This window comes from Narcine bancroftii, chromosome 5, assembly GCF_036971445.1.
Source record: "Narcine bancroftii isolate sNarBan1 chromosome 5, sNarBan1.hap1, whole genome shotgun sequence".
Lineage (NCBI taxonomy): Eukaryota > Metazoa > Chordata > Chondrichthyes > Torpediniformes > Narcinidae > Narcine > Narcine bancroftii.
The window spans coordinates 254,724,292-254,743,881 of record NC_091473.1 but is presented as its reverse complement, the minus strand read 5'-3'; the positions used below and the strand labels follow the sequence as shown (position 1 = coordinate 254,743,881).

Here is a 19,590-nt window from a genome sequence, read left to right as displayed (position 1 = left end):
ATAAACCACCTGACCAAAAAAAAAAATAAAACTAGTGCACAAAAAGTCCAAGTGAGGCCATGTCTGTGATTCATGGATCATTCAGGAATGTGATGACGGAGGGGAAGAAGCTGTCTTTGTGCCGCTGGATGCTTGTCTTCAGGCTCCTTCTGATGGTAGCAGAGAGAAGAGGGCATGGCCTGGGTGGTGAGGATCCTTGAGGCTCCTTGAGGATAGAGGCTGCTTTCTTGAGACCTCCTCGATAGAGTGAAGTCTGGGGCCTGTGATGTCGCAGGCCGAGTTAACAACCCTCTGGAGTTTATTCTTGTCCTGAGCGTTGGCGCCTTTGTACCAGGCAGCGATGCAACCGGCCAGCCGAGCTGGGCTCAAAATTCCTTTTGTGTCCTGAACCATGGATCTAAGCCTGTCAGCGTCCAAGTCCATGCCCATCCCCTTGCAGCCACTCACATTAATCCTACAGCCGCTGTTTACCTTCACATTCCACTCACCTCCTCCCAGATTGCAACCCTCACCTACATACAAGGGGCAATTGTCAGGGGCCAAAACCTCATCAAAGTATGTGAATTATTTATCCCAATTTCCAACATTTTACATTATTGATAGTTTAACAGAGGAAATAAAAAATGATGAGAAATTATTCCAGTTTGGGATTTCATCTGTGTGGTGGCTTGTCGTGGTAATAACTGTCTGTAAACCAGGGTCATGTCTTTTAGATTCACGAAGAAAATTAGAGATACCCCTTCCACATTATATTTATCAGCATGGTCTAAATTGTATGAGCCTCCTTTCCACATTAAAGGTACTGACAATGAAAGAGCAGACAGCTTCAGGTTCTCACGACTGGACCTGAGACAAACGGGATGGTCAAGAAAAAGCCTTTACTTCCAGAAAAGTCAAAGGAAGTTTGACATGTCTTCTACAGGCTTGCCATCAAAAGTAGACTTGCTGGGGGCATCGCAGCGTGGGACAGGAGCCTCTCTGCTCTGGATCGGAAGAAGCTGCAGCAGGTGATGAATGCAGCTGTAGAACCTTCCTCCCCCTCCGAGGACTCCATCTGCATCTCCCACTGCCTGGGAAAGGGCAACCGGCCCACTGAAGGACCCATCGCACACTGGAGACATTCTCTTCTCCCCCCTCCCATTGAGGAGAAAAGCTCAAGGGTGCGAAATTGTGCGCTGACTGGATTAAAGAGTGAAATGCAAAAGTCTGCAAATGTGGTTGCAGTAAAAACACACAGAAATGCTGCTGGAACTCAGCAGGTCTTGCAGCGTCCATAGGAGGTAAAGATATTTTACTGGTGGTTTGGGTCTGAGCCCTTCCTCAAGCACTCTGGCCCAAAATGTCAGTTATCCATCTTTACCTCCTTTGGACACTGCAAGACCTGTTGAGTTCCTCCAGCATTTCTGTGTTTAAAGACAATTTCTTCCCTGCAGCCATCAGGATCTTGGATGAACCCCACAACAGTGTTCTTGCACTGCTCTTGGTGCTAATCGATCTTCCTTTTCATTGTAATCCTGCATTCTGCACATGGTGCTCTTCACACGACTGTACAAATGTTAGAGATAACCTGTTAGTCTGCTCGCAGAAGAACCCTTCTCCCTGAATGAGGCATTTTGTGATAAAGAAACTGAGCCTGAGTGCTCCCTCAGATGGTTGGACAGACACTTTGTAGAACAGGAAGAGTCTTCTCTTCAGTGTCTTGTAGAATGTTCCTTTAACCAACCTCACAAGCAACAGATGATCCAGATGTCAACACCTGTCCATTTGTGGGATCCTGCTGTGCACGTGGCTGGTATGTTCCATTTATTCTCAGCTCCCATTGGAAACTGGGAAATTCCAAAAGAGATGGGATTTGTCCTCTTTACCTCCTTCATTGAAGGTGGGACATTCCAGCAACATCAACGTGCAACTCCTGGGCTTGGGCCACGTTCAATGTGTCTCCCTCACCCTCCCAAACTCCTTATTTTCTCACCATATTAGTGACCCGAGGTTCTACAGTCTGTTCAAACTCGCCCATCTACACTAATCCCATGTTTTAGGACCATATCCTCTGTGCCTTGTCTTTTTAAGTGTCTTTCTCGATGCCTCTTAACTGTTTGATTCCATCACCCCTCTGGCAGTACGTTGCAGATATCACCCACTCCCTGGGTTAAAAACCTTCCTCTCGGATCTCCTTTAAAACCCCTTTCTCTCACCTTAAACCCAGGCCCTTTTATTGTTGACACCCCTACCATGTGACTATCTATCTCGTCTGTACCTTGCATAATCTTACAGACCTCTATCAGGTCACCCTCCTCTGCCTCCTTCGCCCCAGAGACATTGAGAGCAGTCTCTCCATAACTACAGTTCTCCAATCCAATCCTCTGCACTCTCTCCAGTGTAACCACAATTTTCCTGTGGCATGGTGACCAAACAGTGTTTCAAATGTGAATGGCCAGATCATCTGACATTAGTGATGTGGAAGACGGGACAGTGTGGGTGTATCTGAGTTTGTTGGTGACACTAATTAAGTGGAAAAGTAAATTGTACAGAGGATATGGAGAGCCTGCAAGTAGGTACACTGTAGATAAGCTAAGTGGGTGGGCAAGGGTCTGGCAGATGGAGGGCAATGTTGGCAAATATGAAGTTATCCTTCTTTGGCTTGGCTTCGCGGACGAAGATTTATGGAGGGGGTAAAAAGTCCACGTCAGCTGCAGGCTCGTTTGTGGCTGACCAGTCCGATGCGGGACAGGCAGACACGATTGCAGCGGTTGCAAGGGAAAATTGGTTGGTTGGGGTTGGGTGTTGGGTTTTTCCTCCTTTGCCTTTTGTCAGTGAGGTGGGCTCTGCGGTCTTCTTCAAAGGAGGCTGCTGCCCGCCAAACTGTGAGGCGCCAAGATGCACGGTTTGAGGCGTTATCAGCCCACTGGCGGTGGTCAATGTGGCAGGCACCAAGAGATTTCTTTAGGCAGTCCTTGTACCTTTTCTTTGGTGCACCTCTGTCACGGTGGCCAGTGGAGAGCTCGCCATATAATACGATCTTGGGAAGGCGATGGTCCTCCATTCTGGAGACGTGACCCATCCAGCGCAGCTGGATCTTCAGCAGCGTGGACTCGATGCTGTCGACCTCTGCCATCTCGAGTACCTCGACGTTAGGGGTGTGAGCGCTCCAATGGATGTTGAGGATGGAGCGGAGACAACGCTGGTGGAAGCGTTCTAGGAGCCGTAGGTGGTGCCGGTAGAGGACCCATGATTCGGAGCCGAACAGGAGTGTGGGTATGACAACGGCTCTGTATACGCTTATCTTTGTGAGGTTTTTCAGTTGGTTGTTTTTCCAGACTCTTTTGTGTAGTCTTCCAAAGGCGCTATTTGCCTTGGCGAGTCTGTTGTCTATCTCATTGTCGATCCTTGCATCTGAAGAAATGGTGCAGCCGAGATAGGTAAACTGGTTGACCGTTTTGAGTTTTGTGTGCCCGATGGAGATGTGGGGGGGCTGGTAGTCATGGTGGGGAGCTGGCTGATGGAGGACCTCAGTTTTCTTCAGGCTGACTTCCAGGCCAAACATTTTGGCAGTTTCCGCAAAGCAGGACGTCAAGCGCTGAAGAGCTGGCTCTGAATGGGCAACTAAAGCGGCATCATCTGCAAAGAGTAGTTCACGGACAAGTTTCTCTTGTGTCTTGGTGTGAGCTTGCAGGCGCCTCAGATTGAAGAGACTGCCATCCGTGCGGTACCGGATGTAAACAGCGTCTTCATTGTTGGGGTCTTTCATGGCTTGGTTCAGCATCATGCTGAAGAAGATTGAAAAGAGGGTTGGTGCGAGAACACAGCCTTGCTTCACGCCATTGTTAATGGAGAAGGGTTCAGAGAGCTCATTGCTGTATCTGACCCGACCTTGTTGGTTTTCGTGCAGTTGGATAATCATGTTGAGGAACTTTGGGGGACATCCGATGCGCTCTAGTATTTGCCAAAGCCCTTTCCTGCTCACGGTGTCGAAGGCTTTGGTGAGGTCAACAAAGGTGATGTAGAGTCCTTTGTTTTGTTCTCTGCACTTTTCTTGGAGCTGTCTGAGGGCAAAGACCATGTCAGTGGTTCCTCTGTTTGCGCGAAAGCCGCACTGTGATTCTGGGAGAATATTCTCGGCGACACTAGGTATTATTCTATTTAGTAGAATCCTAGCGAAGATTTTGCCTGCAATGGAGAGCAACGTGATTCCCCTGTAGTTTGAGCAGTCTGATTTCTCGCCTTTGTTTTTGTACAGGGTGATGATGGTGGCATCACGAAGATCCTGAGGCAGTTTACCTTGGTCCCAACAAAGCTTGAAAAACTCATGCAGTTTGGCATGCAGAGTTTTGCCGCCAGCCTTCCAGACTTCTGGGGGGATTCCATCCATACCTGCTGCTTTGCCACTTTTCAGTTGTTCGATTGCCTTATATGTCTCATCCAGGGTGGGAACCTCATCCAGCTCTAGCCTTAGGGGCTGTTGAGGGAGCTGGAGCAGGGCGGAATCTTGGACTGAGCGGTTGGTACTGAAAAGAGATTGGAAGTGTTCTGACCATCGGTTGAGGATGGAGATCTTGTCGCTGAGGAGGACTTTGCCGTCTGAGCTGCGCAGCGGGCTTTGGACTTGGGGTGAGGGGCCGTACACAGCCTTTAGAGCCTCGTAGAAACCCCTGAAGTCGCCAATGTCCGCGCTGAGCTGTGTTCGTTTGGCGAGGCTAGTCCACCACTCATTTTGGATCTCCCGGAGTTTGCGCTGAAGATGGCTGCATGCGCGACGGAAGGCTTGTTTTTTCTCTGGACAGGACGGCTTTGTAAGGTGAGCCTGGTGGGCAGCTCGCTTCTTTGCCAGCAGCTCCTGGATTTCCTGGCTGTTTTCGTCAAACCAGTCCTTGTTTTTCCTGGAGGAGAAGCCCAGTACCACTTTGGAAGGAAAAACAGAAGATCAGATTATTATTTAAATGGGAGGGCTTGTGCATGAATGGCAAAAGGTTGGTTTGCAGGTGCAGCAGGTGATCAAGAAGGCAAATGAAATGTTGGCCTTCATTGCTAGAATAATTGAATTTAGGAGCAGGGAGGTTATACTGCAACTGTCCAAGGTCCTGGTGAGACTACATCTGGAGGACTGCGTACAGTTCCGGTCTCCTTACTTGAGGAAGGCTGTACTGGCTTTGGAGGCGATGCAGAGGAGGTTCACCAGGCTGATTCCAGGGATGAGGGAGTTGCCCTATTGAGTCGTCAGGGACTGTACTTGCTGGAATTTAGAAGAATGAAGGGATCTTATAGAGACATATAAGGCTTAGATAAGATGGAGATTGGTAGGGGAGACTTGAACTAGAAGGCATAGCTTCAGCCTTAACAAAGGGCTCAAGCCCGAAATGTTGGTTTATGTATCATTACCTTTGCTATATAAAGTACCCTGTTTGACATTCTGAGTTTCTCCAGCATCGTGTTTTTACCTGATGAAAGGCCACTTGAAAAGTTATTAGAATTCTGTGATCCTGTGACCCACCCAGCTTGGTGTTAAACATCAGACTGGAAGTGACATAATTGACACAGTCCCAATATCTGATGCAGTGCAGAAGTTGAAGCATTTTTTTTGATGAAGTTGCCTTTCTGCTCAGCGATATGTTTTGCAGATGAAGCCACGCATTTGCGGAACTTGTTTTGTGAAACAACTTCTGCTTTCAGCAGCTCTGGAGGAGATTCGCACCGACTGATTAGATTTCCCCATCTTTTATAACATCTGGTCTGTAGGACAATATGCCTTGATATCCATGTCACCTTCTCATTTCTGGAGAGATATTGCAGAGATATCAAGAAGGATTTTAAAATGTTCAGATTAAAGCACTGCTCAAGAACTTCAAAATCCTGGGTACCAACATCTCCAAGGATCTGTCCTGGAGCCTCCATGTCGAATGCATCATGAAGAAGGCTCGCCAGCATCTAGACTTTGTGAGGTGGTTGAGCAGATTCGGTACGTCACTGAAGACTCTCAAAAACTTCTACTGGTGGACCATGGAGAGCATTTTGACTGGTTGCATCATGGACTGGTACGGAGGTGCCAACTCTCAGGACAAGAATAAACTCCAGAGGGTTGTTAATTCAGCCTGCAACATGACAGATTTCACTCCATCATCGACATGAGATGGTGTCTTAAGAAAGCTGCCTCTATCCTCAAGAACTCCCGCCACCCAGGCCATGACCTCTTCACTCTGCTACCATTGGGGAAAAGGTACAGGAGCCTGAAGATGAGCATCCAGCGGGACAAGGACAGCTTCTTCCCCTCCGCCATCAGATTCCAGAATGACCAATGAATCAAAGACACTGCCTCACTTTCTTTTTCAAAAATATTGTTGTAAGGTGTTTTACATAAATGTTTGCCCTGTGATGCCGCCACAAAACAACAAATTTTGTGACATGTTCATGACAATAGATTCTGATTCCGAAGCGTTTGTTTTGGATGTCGACGCTGATACCGGCAGGACACAGGAAGAACAATGTGCAGACGTGACGGACAAGAGGTAGCAGCCTCTCTTTGAATATTGGAACCTGCTGCCCCTTAGCTTCTGGCTGCACTTAACTTCTGTGCCCCCGGCCTGTAGGCAGCTGAGGGGAGGGGAGGCTTCTTCATTACTTTGCTCCCTGTCAGATTTTCCATTTCCTGGGATACTCCCCTGATCAATGATTAACCGGAGCCCTGATCAAATTCTATTCGTTTACTAGTTCCGCATTTCCAAGAATCTCCTAACTCCTGTTGACATTGGGCCCACAGGAGTCAACACTTCAGGGGATATCCACAGGGATATCGGCATTGACAGGAGGATCGTGGGATATGATTATTTACAGGAATTCCCTTACTGCATCAATATTTACAGCGTGTCTCTGAAAATGTCTCATGATTAACAGGGGTTCCAGTATCAATATTAATAGGCACTAGTTTATAAGGTCAGTGGAATAATTTTGTTATATACTGGTGCCCTCGGTAAATACTGACAAACCTTTTGGGAACCTTAATGCACTCCCAGTGATCCCCCTGTAAGTTACAGACATGCTCCCTTAGCAAGGTTCTACACTTTTCTTCACACAATTAGCACTCAGCAACATTCAAGGAACAGTCCTTGCAACACAGGCAAAATAAGACTCAAAAGCAAGATCATGGGGTAGAGAACTTCATCCTACTTTACTTAAGACATGGACGTTGGGTATGACCTTGAGTACACTTGAGAAAGGATGCACTGGCTTTGGAGGTGGAGGTGGTGCAGAGGAGGTTCACCAGGTTGATTCTGGAAATGAGGAGTGAGCTAATGAGGACAGATTGAGTAGCCTGGGATGATACTCACTGGAGTTTAGAAAGATATGGGTCTTTTTGAGGCATCTAAATTTATGAAAGGAGCAGGTAAGATAGAAGCAGGGAAGTTATTGCCACTGGTTGGTGAGACTAGAACAAGGGGACACTGCATCAAGCTTCATTTAAGGAGGAACTGCTTTGCCAAGAGTGGTGTATATGTTTAATTCTCTGTCCAAGGTAGCGATAGAAGCTCCTTCATTAAACATATTTAAGACAGGTAGCTAGATTTTTGCAAGTTGAGGAATTAAGGGTTATCAGGGAGGTGGAACTGAGTCAATTGCCAGATTGGCCGTGATATAATTGAATGGCGGAGCAGGCTCGATGGGCCGGATGGACGACTCCTGCTCCTCTTTCTTAATTTCTTCTAATTCCTACAAATATCATTGGTACATTCCAGATGAGCTTAAGATATATTAAAGGTTAAACCTTATCCTGACCGACAGTCTTTTTTGTTTTTATAGTTTCTGACAATGCGTTTTTAATGGTTAAGGAATAAAGTAAGTTCATCGTTTGTCAGTGTTTCAAGATACTTATTAGTATGAAAATAACACATTTTCCATTCAATTTAATTCATTGAACAAAACCCAGCTTCCAGAACATCAGGCACTCAAGGGAAATGTGTGCTTATTCTCTCTGGATATGGCAGTCTCTCCATTTTCTGTCAATGTTCTATCAAAAACTAGACCTGACTAACCTTGTACTGTGATCAAATGAAGAAATGAGACATTTGCCGCCTTGTAGACAAATCCCTTTTATTGCTTTTCTGGTGTCTGTGAAACTGCTCCAGCTGTAACTGGTTTGCAGAGAGTAAACATTAATTTCTGGACCAGAAGAGTTTAAAAAATGTATCAGTATGTTCTACACAATTGCTTAAACATTAACTCCCTCTGATACAGAGAGGAATCTTGTAACTTTCGTTTAAAACTTGAGAAAGATTCACTCTCATCTCGGTATTTGGCATTGAACTTTGCTTGATGCAAAATTCCCAGTAAAGGCAACTGTGGATTCGGATTTAATTGACTGACTTACATTTGAATTTTAACCCAGGAAGATTTGCACTTTTCTCAGCTTATTTTTGCTGTCAACTTTTTATTGCAGCTCGAGTTAGCTGAAAGATTATGGAAGGAAGAGCTATCAAGCTTTATACCTGCTGCTCCACTCATTATATACCCATGACTGTGCGGCCAGGCACAATTCCAATATGATCTACAAATTTGCCGGTGACACCACGGTTGTGCACAGGATCATAAACAGCAATGAGGAAGCATTCAAGAGGGAGAGAGATCAGCTCATTGAGTGGTGTCATACCAGCAACCTTATGCTCAACGTTAGTAAAACCAAGGAAGCGATTGTGGACTTCAGGAGGCTCAGGGGTACACGACCCAGTCCTCATCGAAGGCTCAGTAGTGGAGAAGGTCAGGAATTTCAAATTCCTTGGTGTCAACATCTCTGAGGATCTGTCCTGGAGCATCCATGTTGATGAAATCACGAAGAAGGCTCGCCAGCGGCTGTACTTTGTGAGGTGTTTGAGGAGATTCTGTAGTTCACTGAAGACTCTCAAAATCTTCTACAGGTGAACCGTGGAGAGCATTCTGGCTGGTTGTATCACTGTCTGGTATGGAGGTGTCAACGCTCAGGACAAGAAAAAACTCGGCCTGCGACATCATGGGCACTAACCTTTACTCCATCGAGGACATCTACATGAGGCAGTGTCTTATAAAAGTGGCCTCTATCCTCAAGGGCCCCCACCCCACCCAGGACAACTTCTTCCCCACTGCCATCAGATTCCTAAATGATCAATGAACCATAGACACGGCCTCACTTGGACTTTTCGTGCTTTATTTTCATTTATTGTCATAAGTTGGTTATAATCTGAATGTTTTCACTCTGACGCTACTGCAAAACAATGAATTTCATGACTTGTTCAGGACAATAAATCCTGATTCTGACCACAAAGGCATATTTTGTGATCTTGACTCAGACCAGGGAAACTTGGGCCACTCAGCTGGGTATTTACAGCAATGGAGAAAACTGGCAGAAGGTGCATCATAGGGAAAGATAACTCAGGATCTCTTACATGTGATTTAATGAAAAATCGACTCCTCTTTTCTCAGTCCTTGCCCTTCTCTTTGAACTCTGACCCCTTGCTCTGGACTTCCCAAATTGCGTAACATCTAACCTGTCTAGTCTGGTCAACATTTGATATGTCTCAGAGATCCCCTCTCACTCTTCTAAGCTGCACTGAATATAAGCCTGGTCAATCCTGTGTACCCCTCCCCCCCCCACCACAATCCAAAACTTTTGGTCCCTGATAGTTGGGATGAGAAGTAATGAAATGTTCAAAGCCAACAAGGCTTATGATGTGGTTGGCACTGGCCAATGCATTTTTGTTCCGAGTTGTGCAGTAAAGATCAGGTCAATTGGATCTATTTCTAAATAGAATCTACACGATGGTTCTGGAAGTAGCTCTCTAGAGGCAGCTGGCATTTAACTTTCCCCAGCAGAAGTCAAGGACCCTTCTTCCCTCAGTATTAGAGTACAACCTTCATCTTGAAGATGGTCACAATTTCAATGACTCTTAAGTCCTTTGTGTCACAAGTTCTCTGCCCAGGTTCTGAATTTTAGTGAGAACATTATTTGCTCCCAAAGCTCTTGCTGTTTTTTAGTTGGATGTAGTCTTGCTGACCTTTAGCAGGAAGACTGGATTGGATTGTGTATTGTGGAAAGAACAATTTTGTGTCAAAGATACCATCTCAGTTGAGGCACTTCTTCAGAGAATTCTTCTTGCAGCTCCTGACACTATTTTTGGCTCGCAGTGGGGTGGAACCTTGTGTGTTTTGTCCTTGGGGGTGTTGACACACAATCCAGGAGTGATACATGTCAGGCTCCAAGCAATTTATACACAGGAATCTGCCAATGTACGAGAGACCAGAACGATTCCAGAAATAACCTATATAGAATCACAGATGTAAACGTATTTATCATACTAGTTTTAAGGAAATGTGCTTTTAAATGAGCCCCTTTTTTTCCCCGCAACTTCTCCACACATTGTCTCCTCTCATTCCAGGAACCTTGTTTAGATGATAAATTATTTTGAGACACAAGGAGACTGCAGATGCTGGAATCTGAGGTCAATGTGCTGAAGGAACTCAGCAGAATGAACAGCTTCAGTGGAAGAAAAAGAATGGTCGAAGTTTCGAGCCAACGCTCCTCAGCAGGACTGAGGAAGGTTAGTACAGGAGCTGGTACAGAGAGGACAAGAAGGGAGGGGTGAGGTCGAGACCCTACACAGGCTTGGTGAAGCAGGCAGAAGCGAAACAAGACCGGTAGCAGCAGAGGACTGGCAGATGCCAGTTGCAGGGAAAAAGAGGCAGGATAATTTGAATGATTTTGAATGTGATTTTAGATCACATGGCCATCTGAAACAGCTCAAGCATGTATGGGTAACTTTTGCACTTTAAGAAGCTTGTTGGCAAGAGGAGTCACGTGATGGAGTAGTGGCCGGTCAGGGAATTCCAGCCCTCTCCGGAAAAGTTGAAAAAAAATGCACAAAACACAAAGGTACAAGAATAAAAATTAAAACAAAGTAAAAGTAAAGGTGAGAAGAAAATGGCAGCGGAGAGAGAAAAGTCGAAAGCAACGGGAAGAAGAGAAGATGAAAGAACGTCGGAAGAAGAAGGTGAAGGCCTTACCTGTCCGAGGAGGCCCACCGCGGAGAGAGAAGCCCGCTCCCCAAGGTCGGTGGAAGTCCCGAGTTCGGGACTACAAAAATGGCTCGCGGAGCCGAGTAAAAGTGCGCAACCGCACATGAAAAAAAACCACACTGACGGGAGGGGGGGGGGGGGGGGTACAGCTGCGGAGTCGATCTCCACAGCTGAGAGTGGCAGCTGCAACACAGCAACAGGAGGAGAACATAGAAAACAACGAGAACAAGAAAGAAGAGAGTAAAAAGAAAACAAGGAAACAACAGATGGCCAACCCAGAGGAAGAAGAAGAAGAACAACATAGAGAAATGGAAGAAGCTTGTTGGCAGAAATATGTTGATTCCCTACAAATCCTAAGACTTGTTGGTCTACTGGATGAGTTTGGAGTGTGAGAAGGCAAGGACTCTTCCTCAAGACAGTAATAAAACTGTGGTCCCATTGTGTAAATATAGAAAAACTTTACTGTAAAGAACTGTTGAGACTTCTGAGGGACCTTGTTCAAAGATTCAAATTTATTAAAAGAAAAACACCATCAAATATAATTCTTGGGTCATCTTCCAGTTTTTACAATTCTGTCAGAAAGGACCTGGATCTGTTCACTGTTAGCAGCTTGACAGCAGTGATGTCTGCTCTCTCTACAGTGTGAAATCCCATTGATCATTATTTTTAAAACATTTACATTGTGGGTTCCATTTCTTCCTGTAGAGACTTATTTACAGTGATATCCTCAGTGCTGTTGCAAAGAGAAATGACGTTGATATGCAAATTCATATGTCTCCTGACATTCTAATAATGATCAGATAATTAACAAAGTGACTACATGGCCTTTCTGAGGTCTCCCCTTTCTCTCAAGGTTTTATTTCACGTTGAACAGGATCATTATGTTGGTTTAGACCAGCCATTCTCAACAGGGGCCATACACCCCTGGGTGGGGGGCAACAGACAGAAATCATCAATTTTTAAAAATTTTATATCATTGGTTGGAGAGAAGAATGGAAGAAACCAACTGAACCTGAGTGCTTCACAGGGAAGGGGGCCCATAAACTTTGAGCAGAATCCTAAGGGGACTGTAGCAGAAAAAAGGCTGAGACTGGCTGGTTTAGACAATTGCTTCTGGCAGCAAAAATCACAGTTTGCAAGATACATCAGTGACAAACCTGAGAGCAAGGTAAGACAAATGCACCTGACAGACAGAGTGCCTCACAGACAATCTGCCCAACACTCCATGTCATGTTCATTTGCCACCTTGCCCTGCTGGAGTAAGATTCATGCACAGTTTACATCACAGACAGGAATACAGAAGAGAACCTTGCTTTCTTGCCTTTCTGATTTATTTTGTTCTGTACAAATATATTTGAAAATAAATCCAACAGAATTTGATGGATAACACTTTCTGATTTCATCACATTGTAGAAAATTAAATGTACCACTCCTAATATAACACCCTCTGTTTTATACCAGGAGACAAATTCATGTAACCAATAGTAAAGAAAACTTGTTTAAAAAAAGACTATACATCTATTTCAAAAATCTTTTGGAAAATTCCAAATAAGGAAGATTATGGACACTGCATATATCACAATCTAAATGTTTTATAAAAGGGATAATGTTGTTTTTTGCCAACTAAAGACCTTCTAATGAAACTTTAGGTTTGTCTATACAATGTGCCAATTTCATTAATTGATCTAAACTGCAAAAATCAGACACTCTCCCGTTAGTTACTGAACAAGAAGTTTGACTATCAATTATTCCTGTGGGGTAACAGTATGTCCAGCATCACCATTCAATAGATTTGTTTTGCAGTTCAAAGAAAGGTTGATAAAATAAATTAAAATGCACAATATACACACTTGTAGTTCCTCTGCCATGTAGGGCAAATGCTTTACTGCTGTCATTTTTACAATATGCATTTACTGTACTCAAACAATACTGGCAGCAGCACTTCCTATAGATTGAAAGGGCATTTCTCTGCAGAAGTCAAGGAGGTGCGTCAGTAGCGTTCCACTGTTAGAATGACTGGCAAAGAGAGTTTAAATTTTTTTTAAATTTAGACATCGAGCACAATAAACAGGCCCTTTTGGCCCATGAGCCGTGCCACCTAGTTACACGCAATTGACCTACAACCTCTGGTACGTTTTGAATGGTGGGAGGAAACCGGAGGCTCTGAGAAAACCCACGCAGACACAGGAAGAATGAACAAACTCCTGCAGACAGCACAGGATTCAAACCCTGGTCCTGATCAGTGGCACTGTAACAGCGTTGTGCTAACTGCTATGCCAATCGTGCCTGTCTTTAGTATAAGAGACACGGATAAAGATCTATTCTAGTTGCCCACAGTATCCAATTTCTCCTTAAGTACAAGCTGATTCTGAAAGGCAGAACTTGCATTCACCTGCTATTTTATGGTCTCAGGATCATACACTGTTTAATAGCCAGTTAATTACTTCTGAAGCATCACTTTGGTGTAAAACCATGGGTAAGAATCTGTCATGGCTAGCATTGGCTGAGAGCTAAGTGTTGGCCAAGATACTGACTGAATTCCTTGCTTATTTTCAAATTTCACTGTGGATCTCTTGACTTCCATTTTATCTGCAGTTTGTGTCCACTATGTACAGATATAGGCTGAACCCTGTAAGGTAAAACATCATGAGATGGGAATGTGTAGGGAGTTACCCTGTACAGGGCAGTAACAAGAAGGGGAGGTGTCCTTGTACTCCTGTTAGGTAAAACATCATGAGATGGGAATGTACAGGGCTGTAACAAGATGTGAATGCATCCTTGTACTTACAAGATAAGAGAGACATTGATGGATTGAGAGGCAGGAAGCTAGCAGGGAAAGGATAGCAACAGTTTTAGTCATTGGACAAGTAATGATATGATGATGTTCTAAGCACATATCCAAGGGTATAAAAAATCACCATTTTGCTGATAACAGCAGAATGCATTCTCCGACTAACATGGTTGGTCGCAAGTGTTACAATCCGGTAATAAAGAACAAAGAACCCTGATTTCGACTCAGCCTGGTGTTTGTCTCACTCATTCATGAACAAAGCAGACCTAACAACCCAGCGAAATGTGACTAGCCTTTGTCAGCATGGACAAGATGGGGGTAAAGGCCAGTTTCCATGCTGCAGAACTCCAATTAAAGTACTGTATTTTCTAATGGTTTACTAGTTTTCAATAAAGGCCAACAGTTTGAATCGGTTTACTTCCTTCATCACCAAGAAATATAAATTTAGCTTATGATATCCTTTTATAGCCATCTTTGAATCGACTATAACATTGTTTTAAGTTAAAAAGATAACTTACAAATTTGATCATTCAGGTTCTTATTGTGCTTGAAAATGTCTCAGTTCAACTGAGAAGTAATTATGAATTTATATAAAAAAGGAAGATTTTTAAAAAAGGTATTCATTATTTATTCAGGAAAAAAAATGTTATGGGAAGAAGCTCCATAGATAATGGAGTTACAGATAATTTTCCAAAGAAAAAGGTCATTTCCTTTCCAAACTTTGATAATTCAGGATGGAAATCTCTGGTCCAGCATCCTTGGTGTCAAATGTCGGGAAATCTGGACCACAGAAATTGCTCCCACTGATCTTCCTCTGAGCAGAACTGTTCTTTTAAAGAGCAAGCATGCTCATGGTGACACAGGGGTTTGGGGGAATTGTCCATTACCTGAAGTTTCCTTTAAATGGGAAGTGTTTTTTTTTAGCTGAGGTTGCCAAAGTTGCACTGGTAGTTAATTATAGATTAGTACCGATCTTTCAGTCATTTTAGATCTTAGAATTAGTTAATGAGCGTTGATCTGCACTGCAGATTCCAAACATGCTGGACTCTGGGAGCAGAGATTTCAACCTGTTGTTGCAAGTTTGTTAAAGAATGCTGATTAATTTCAAAAAGGAAAACAATTGGACGATACATGGATAGAATGGATTTAGAGAGATATGGGCCAAATGTGGGCAGGTAGGAACAGTGTTGGTGGGACATTTTGGTCAGTGTGGGTCCAGTTTCCACGATGTATGACTCCATGATTCTCTGACACCTGAAAACATTGCACCTACTGAAAACCTGAAATAAAAGTAGGGAATGTAGGAAATACTCAGGAATGTTTCATCAGATGAAGATTCTGAAGGAACGTCATCAACAGAAGCATTAATCCTTTTTAAAAAAGCTAATTTGAAGGAAAAGCTGTAAATTAACTAATTTCTCATTTTGATGCCCCATGATTCATGTTCCGTTTTGTCTGCTGAGATCGTAAGGATTTATTTTTGGGAAAAAAAACCCTCTGCAAAATAACCAACCTATTATACCAAGGGATAATAATGATTTATCACCCCAAAAGCAAACCTGGAAATGTGAAAGCTTATTCAAAATTACAATTTAGAAATTGTTATAATTTCAGGTGAATTAGAAATGAAAGGACTGCAGGCTCCGTGGATGAAGTAAAAACACGACGCTGGAGAAACTCAGAAGGTCAAATGGTGCACTTTATGTAGCAAATGTACATTGCATGCTTGACCCTTCATCAAGGTTTGAGCAAAATCTACGCAGGTGCCTGAATTGGCCTCCTGTCTGTATTTAGCTCAGACTTTGATGAAGAGCTCAAGCATGAAATGTATCTTTATCTTTGCTACATAAAGTGCACCAAAATAGAAATGACTGTTTCATAAACAGTACTGCTTAAACAAAACAGTTAAACTCACCACTTCATAACCTATGGTGAGTACAGAAAGCATGGTCACTAAGCATTCTTGTTCCAAACATCCCAGTGAGGTGGGACATACCGTATAGTTTTGGGAATAGATGTGCTTCAAGGAAACAATGTATCTATCTGTCTTATTCAGGTTCATAGCACAATAACTAATTTAACAGGACAGAGTGACACGAGAAGGTGTTGTGCTCCGCTGAAACCCTATCCAGGCCCTGAAATGCCTCTGGAGTAGTACAAAATGCATGATAACGACCTTTCCCCCTAACAGCCTGATTAAATCAGGGACTAAATCAGGCTGCCAACCCACTGTTGTCACTTGGCACCACTACCCACCAATAGTATCAAATATTTGGGAACATAAAACTGCAATGTAAAACATGATTTTATAATGAACAGCAATGGAAAAATAACTTATTTGTATTACATGAACACTTTTACTAAGCATATCAGGGAAAGAGATTAAAAGCTACTCAGGTTGCCTGGTGGTGAAAAAAATGATCAAGAAGAACCTATGCAAAAAGGCAACTTTGATAACTCCATGGATGGGAGGGGATTGGAGGGGTCTGGACCTAAAGCGGGCATGTGGGACTAAACACAGAGACAAGCTGGCCTGTTCTCAGATTGTCAGACCACGACACTATAAAACTTTCTCTATTCTGTCCCTTAAAGGGTATTTTGTGCTAAGTGCATTTGGTCTTAGTGAAAGATTTTAAATGGCCACCACACCCTGACTCAAGATCCAAAAATGCAGGCAAAAAGGTTGAAATCCGTAAGCAGAGACTGAATTCAAATCTAGGCCCTAAACGCAGGAAAGGATCCTCTATCGCACTCTTAATAAAAAAGCTGCCTCGCCATAAAGTTTATTTTTAAATTAAACTGCAAGAAATCATACAACCCAATATGAGAGGAAGTGGAAAGGCACACTACCTTCTGCAGATTCCAGCAGGTCACTAGAAAAACAAATGGCAAACTACTTCCTGATAACAAAAAAGTAGAATTATTCAGTGTCAAGGAAGATTGCTACCCTTAGTTTTAAGAATTATTTTCTGTATGTCTAGGAATTTATTAGGAATGGAAAACAATGCGTTTCTTCCTTAAATGTTTCAATACTTTCCCTAAAACGATAGGTCATCGCTGCTTCTGATAAAACTCTCTTCCTTAAATTCGCCAATTAATTATAGATTGAGATTTGTGAATCAGGTTGAAATTTGATCCAATTACATGAAGTGCTCAAGGCATGCAACACTTGACTAATGATTGATTTTTTTTAATATAAATGAAGAAGTATTTTGGTATCGCATGCAGTGAGGACTCGTAAAGATGCTCCAAATGGAGATTTGGTGTCCAGCAGCAGAATGCGCTGAGCATTCTCGCAGCCCATGAATTGCATGACAATTTTTACCACTCTGACATGTACTGATAACTTGCAATGTTGAGCACAAAGAAGCAAAGTAATACACAGAGGCAAGAGATTTTTAAATTCACAGTATTCTTTGAATAGACTTTAAAAATGAGTCCGCAAATGTCTTCAGTATTTGAAGGATGACATTAAAACACATTCGTAAAAAGTGTCAATCCCTTTGGTCTGCCCAAAGCCGTAGCTCTGTTCCGGTGGCCATGTACTTAATTTGTCGCTAAAGCTGCAATTTTACATCTCCAGCAATGTTTGTTCATGCCTTGTTGCACTTGCCCCTTGAGACAGCCGGCTCAAATGACCTGAGCAATACTAAAAGGTAGATTGATATTTACAATTAAGTTTCTCTGTGATCCAGTTACCCCAGTTTGCCAGCTGCCTTCAAGGCCTGCTCCAGCTTTTGACGAAAGGTGATGTACTTCTGCTGGGTCTGATGGATCCGTTCCTTTTCTTCCTTCTCCAGAATAATGAGGAAATTTTGCAATTCTGGCACACTAAAAGCATCCCACTGCAGAATTTAAAAAGTTCCCAAAAGTTAACAGGATCATTCTAAAACACAAATTGAATATATTGTAATATAGTACATTACAGCACAGTCCAGGCCCTTCAGCCCTCCATGTTATGCTGATCTCTATATTCCTACCAAAAAAAAACTAAACCCTTCCTTATCTTGTAACCCTCTATTTTTCTTCCATCCATATGCCTGTCTAAGAGTCTCTTAAGTGTCCCCAATGTTTCAGCCTTCACCACCATCCTGGCAAGGCACTCCAGGCCCCCACAATTCTCTGTGTAAAATTTTTTTTTAACCGCTAACGTGTCCCCTAAACTTCGCTCCCTTCACCTTGTACACATGCCCTCTGGTGTTTGGTACTCTCGCCCTGGGAAAATGTTGCTGGTTGTCATTGGAGTGATCTTGGATTAAAATAAGGAAAAATGAATGAAATGCTTGATCAATGGCCCAGGGATTCAATATATTTCCCACTTTATATCTCAGCCAAAGTTAGAATGATAATGTGATAAATGTACAGGGATCCATTATTGTGTAAACACTGAATTGGCTTTAGAAATCCCACATATGTCAAAAGAATTACTTAAAATTAATTTTCTTCCCCTTTTTGCTGAAAAACTACTAAATGTGGTTAGCATGTTTTTAACCTGTCCCGCATCGGACTTGTCAGCCACAAACGAGCCTGCAGCTGACGTGGACATTTACCCCCTCTATAAATCTTCGTCCGCGAAGCCAAGCCAAAGAAAAGAAACCCAACACCACCACCAGTAAAACCTCACAGAACATCACAAGTTCTGTTCTTACCTGGTACTCAATCTATGACACTATCACACAGTATTTTAAGAATACACTCAAATAGATGTTAATCGAGAAAGACAATATCGATTTGATTTATGTTGAATTCCATCATTACAATATTTAAATTCGATTTCCACTAATATATCCTAAGTATTTGAAAACTTTGCATGTTACCCAGGTAAACATGATTAGCAGACCAGAAATCAACCACTGGCATCTTTTCTGGGCTCTTACAAGGCTTCCATTTTGATGTTTATAATTTTAACTGTTAACGTGTTCATAATGTTATACTGGATTTTGTAACAATGCAAGGAAACAAGGTTGCAGCAATGATTTTATATAAATCACTCTGTTAAAAGTAATTTGTGTTTAATAGTGGAAGCCAGACAGCACTGGAAACTTGCAAACCCTTTTCTACAAACCTCCAGTGAACCATAGAAAGACAAAAAAAATGCTTTTCCACAGGGAAATGGACCACTACAGTTCTCTTCATTTACACAGGAAGGAACATCGAAACTTACAGCGGAAATATCTTGTCAGGCCCTGGGGCCCTGCACATTATGAATACAGTAAAAATGGAGGATTTGTGAATGTGGAACTTGCTGCAATTAGAAGTGTTGGTGTGAGAGAAGAAACAAATCAGCAAATGTCAAACGGAGTTGAAAGAAGGCAAATGGCAGGGAGTTCTGTTGTGGTGTGCTCATATGGAACAGAAACACTGGCATACATCAGTTGGATTTGATGATCTACCACTGTTCAGACTTGTTACTGAGCTTTAGCTCAAGGAACAATACAAGGACAAACCTGGCTAACTATAGCAGTTCAGGGAGGAAGTGAAAAAGCAAACAAGATGGGCAAAAAAATTAGCAAACACTGACATAAAACTGATACCCAAAAGTTCTCCATAGGTATCAAAGTTGTAAGAGATAGATTGGGGCCATTCACAGACAAACTGTACAGTGACAGATGTAAAGCAGAGACTAAATGAGTATGTACATTTGTATTTATCAAGGAAGAAGTTTTCATTGTTATAATTAAATACAAAGGAGTGGAGGTAAAGCAAAAGTACTTAGATTAGTCATCATGCCCAATGGGATGTTTCTTGGATGGATGAGGGATGGGAAA

The 19,590-nt window shown here is 42.9% G+C and overlaps 1 protein-coding gene across 2 annotated transcripts in view; it reads right to left on the bottom strand.

Moving 5' to 3' along the window:
• Positions 1-11,521: 11,521 nt before the first annotated feature.
• LOC138765237 (ras association domain-containing protein 5-like) overlaps positions 11,522-19,590 on the bottom strand; it is a 53,604-nt gene continuing 45,535 nt past the window's right edge. For both annotated transcript variants that reach the window (XM_069942233.1, XM_069942234.1), the window contains exon 5: positions 11,522-17,667. In XM_069942233.1, coding sequence (XP_069798334.1) covers positions 17,518-17,667 — 150 coding nt within the window. In that variant the 3' untranslated portion in view covers positions 11,522-17,517. The remainder of the gene's footprint in view (positions 17,668-19,590) is intronic.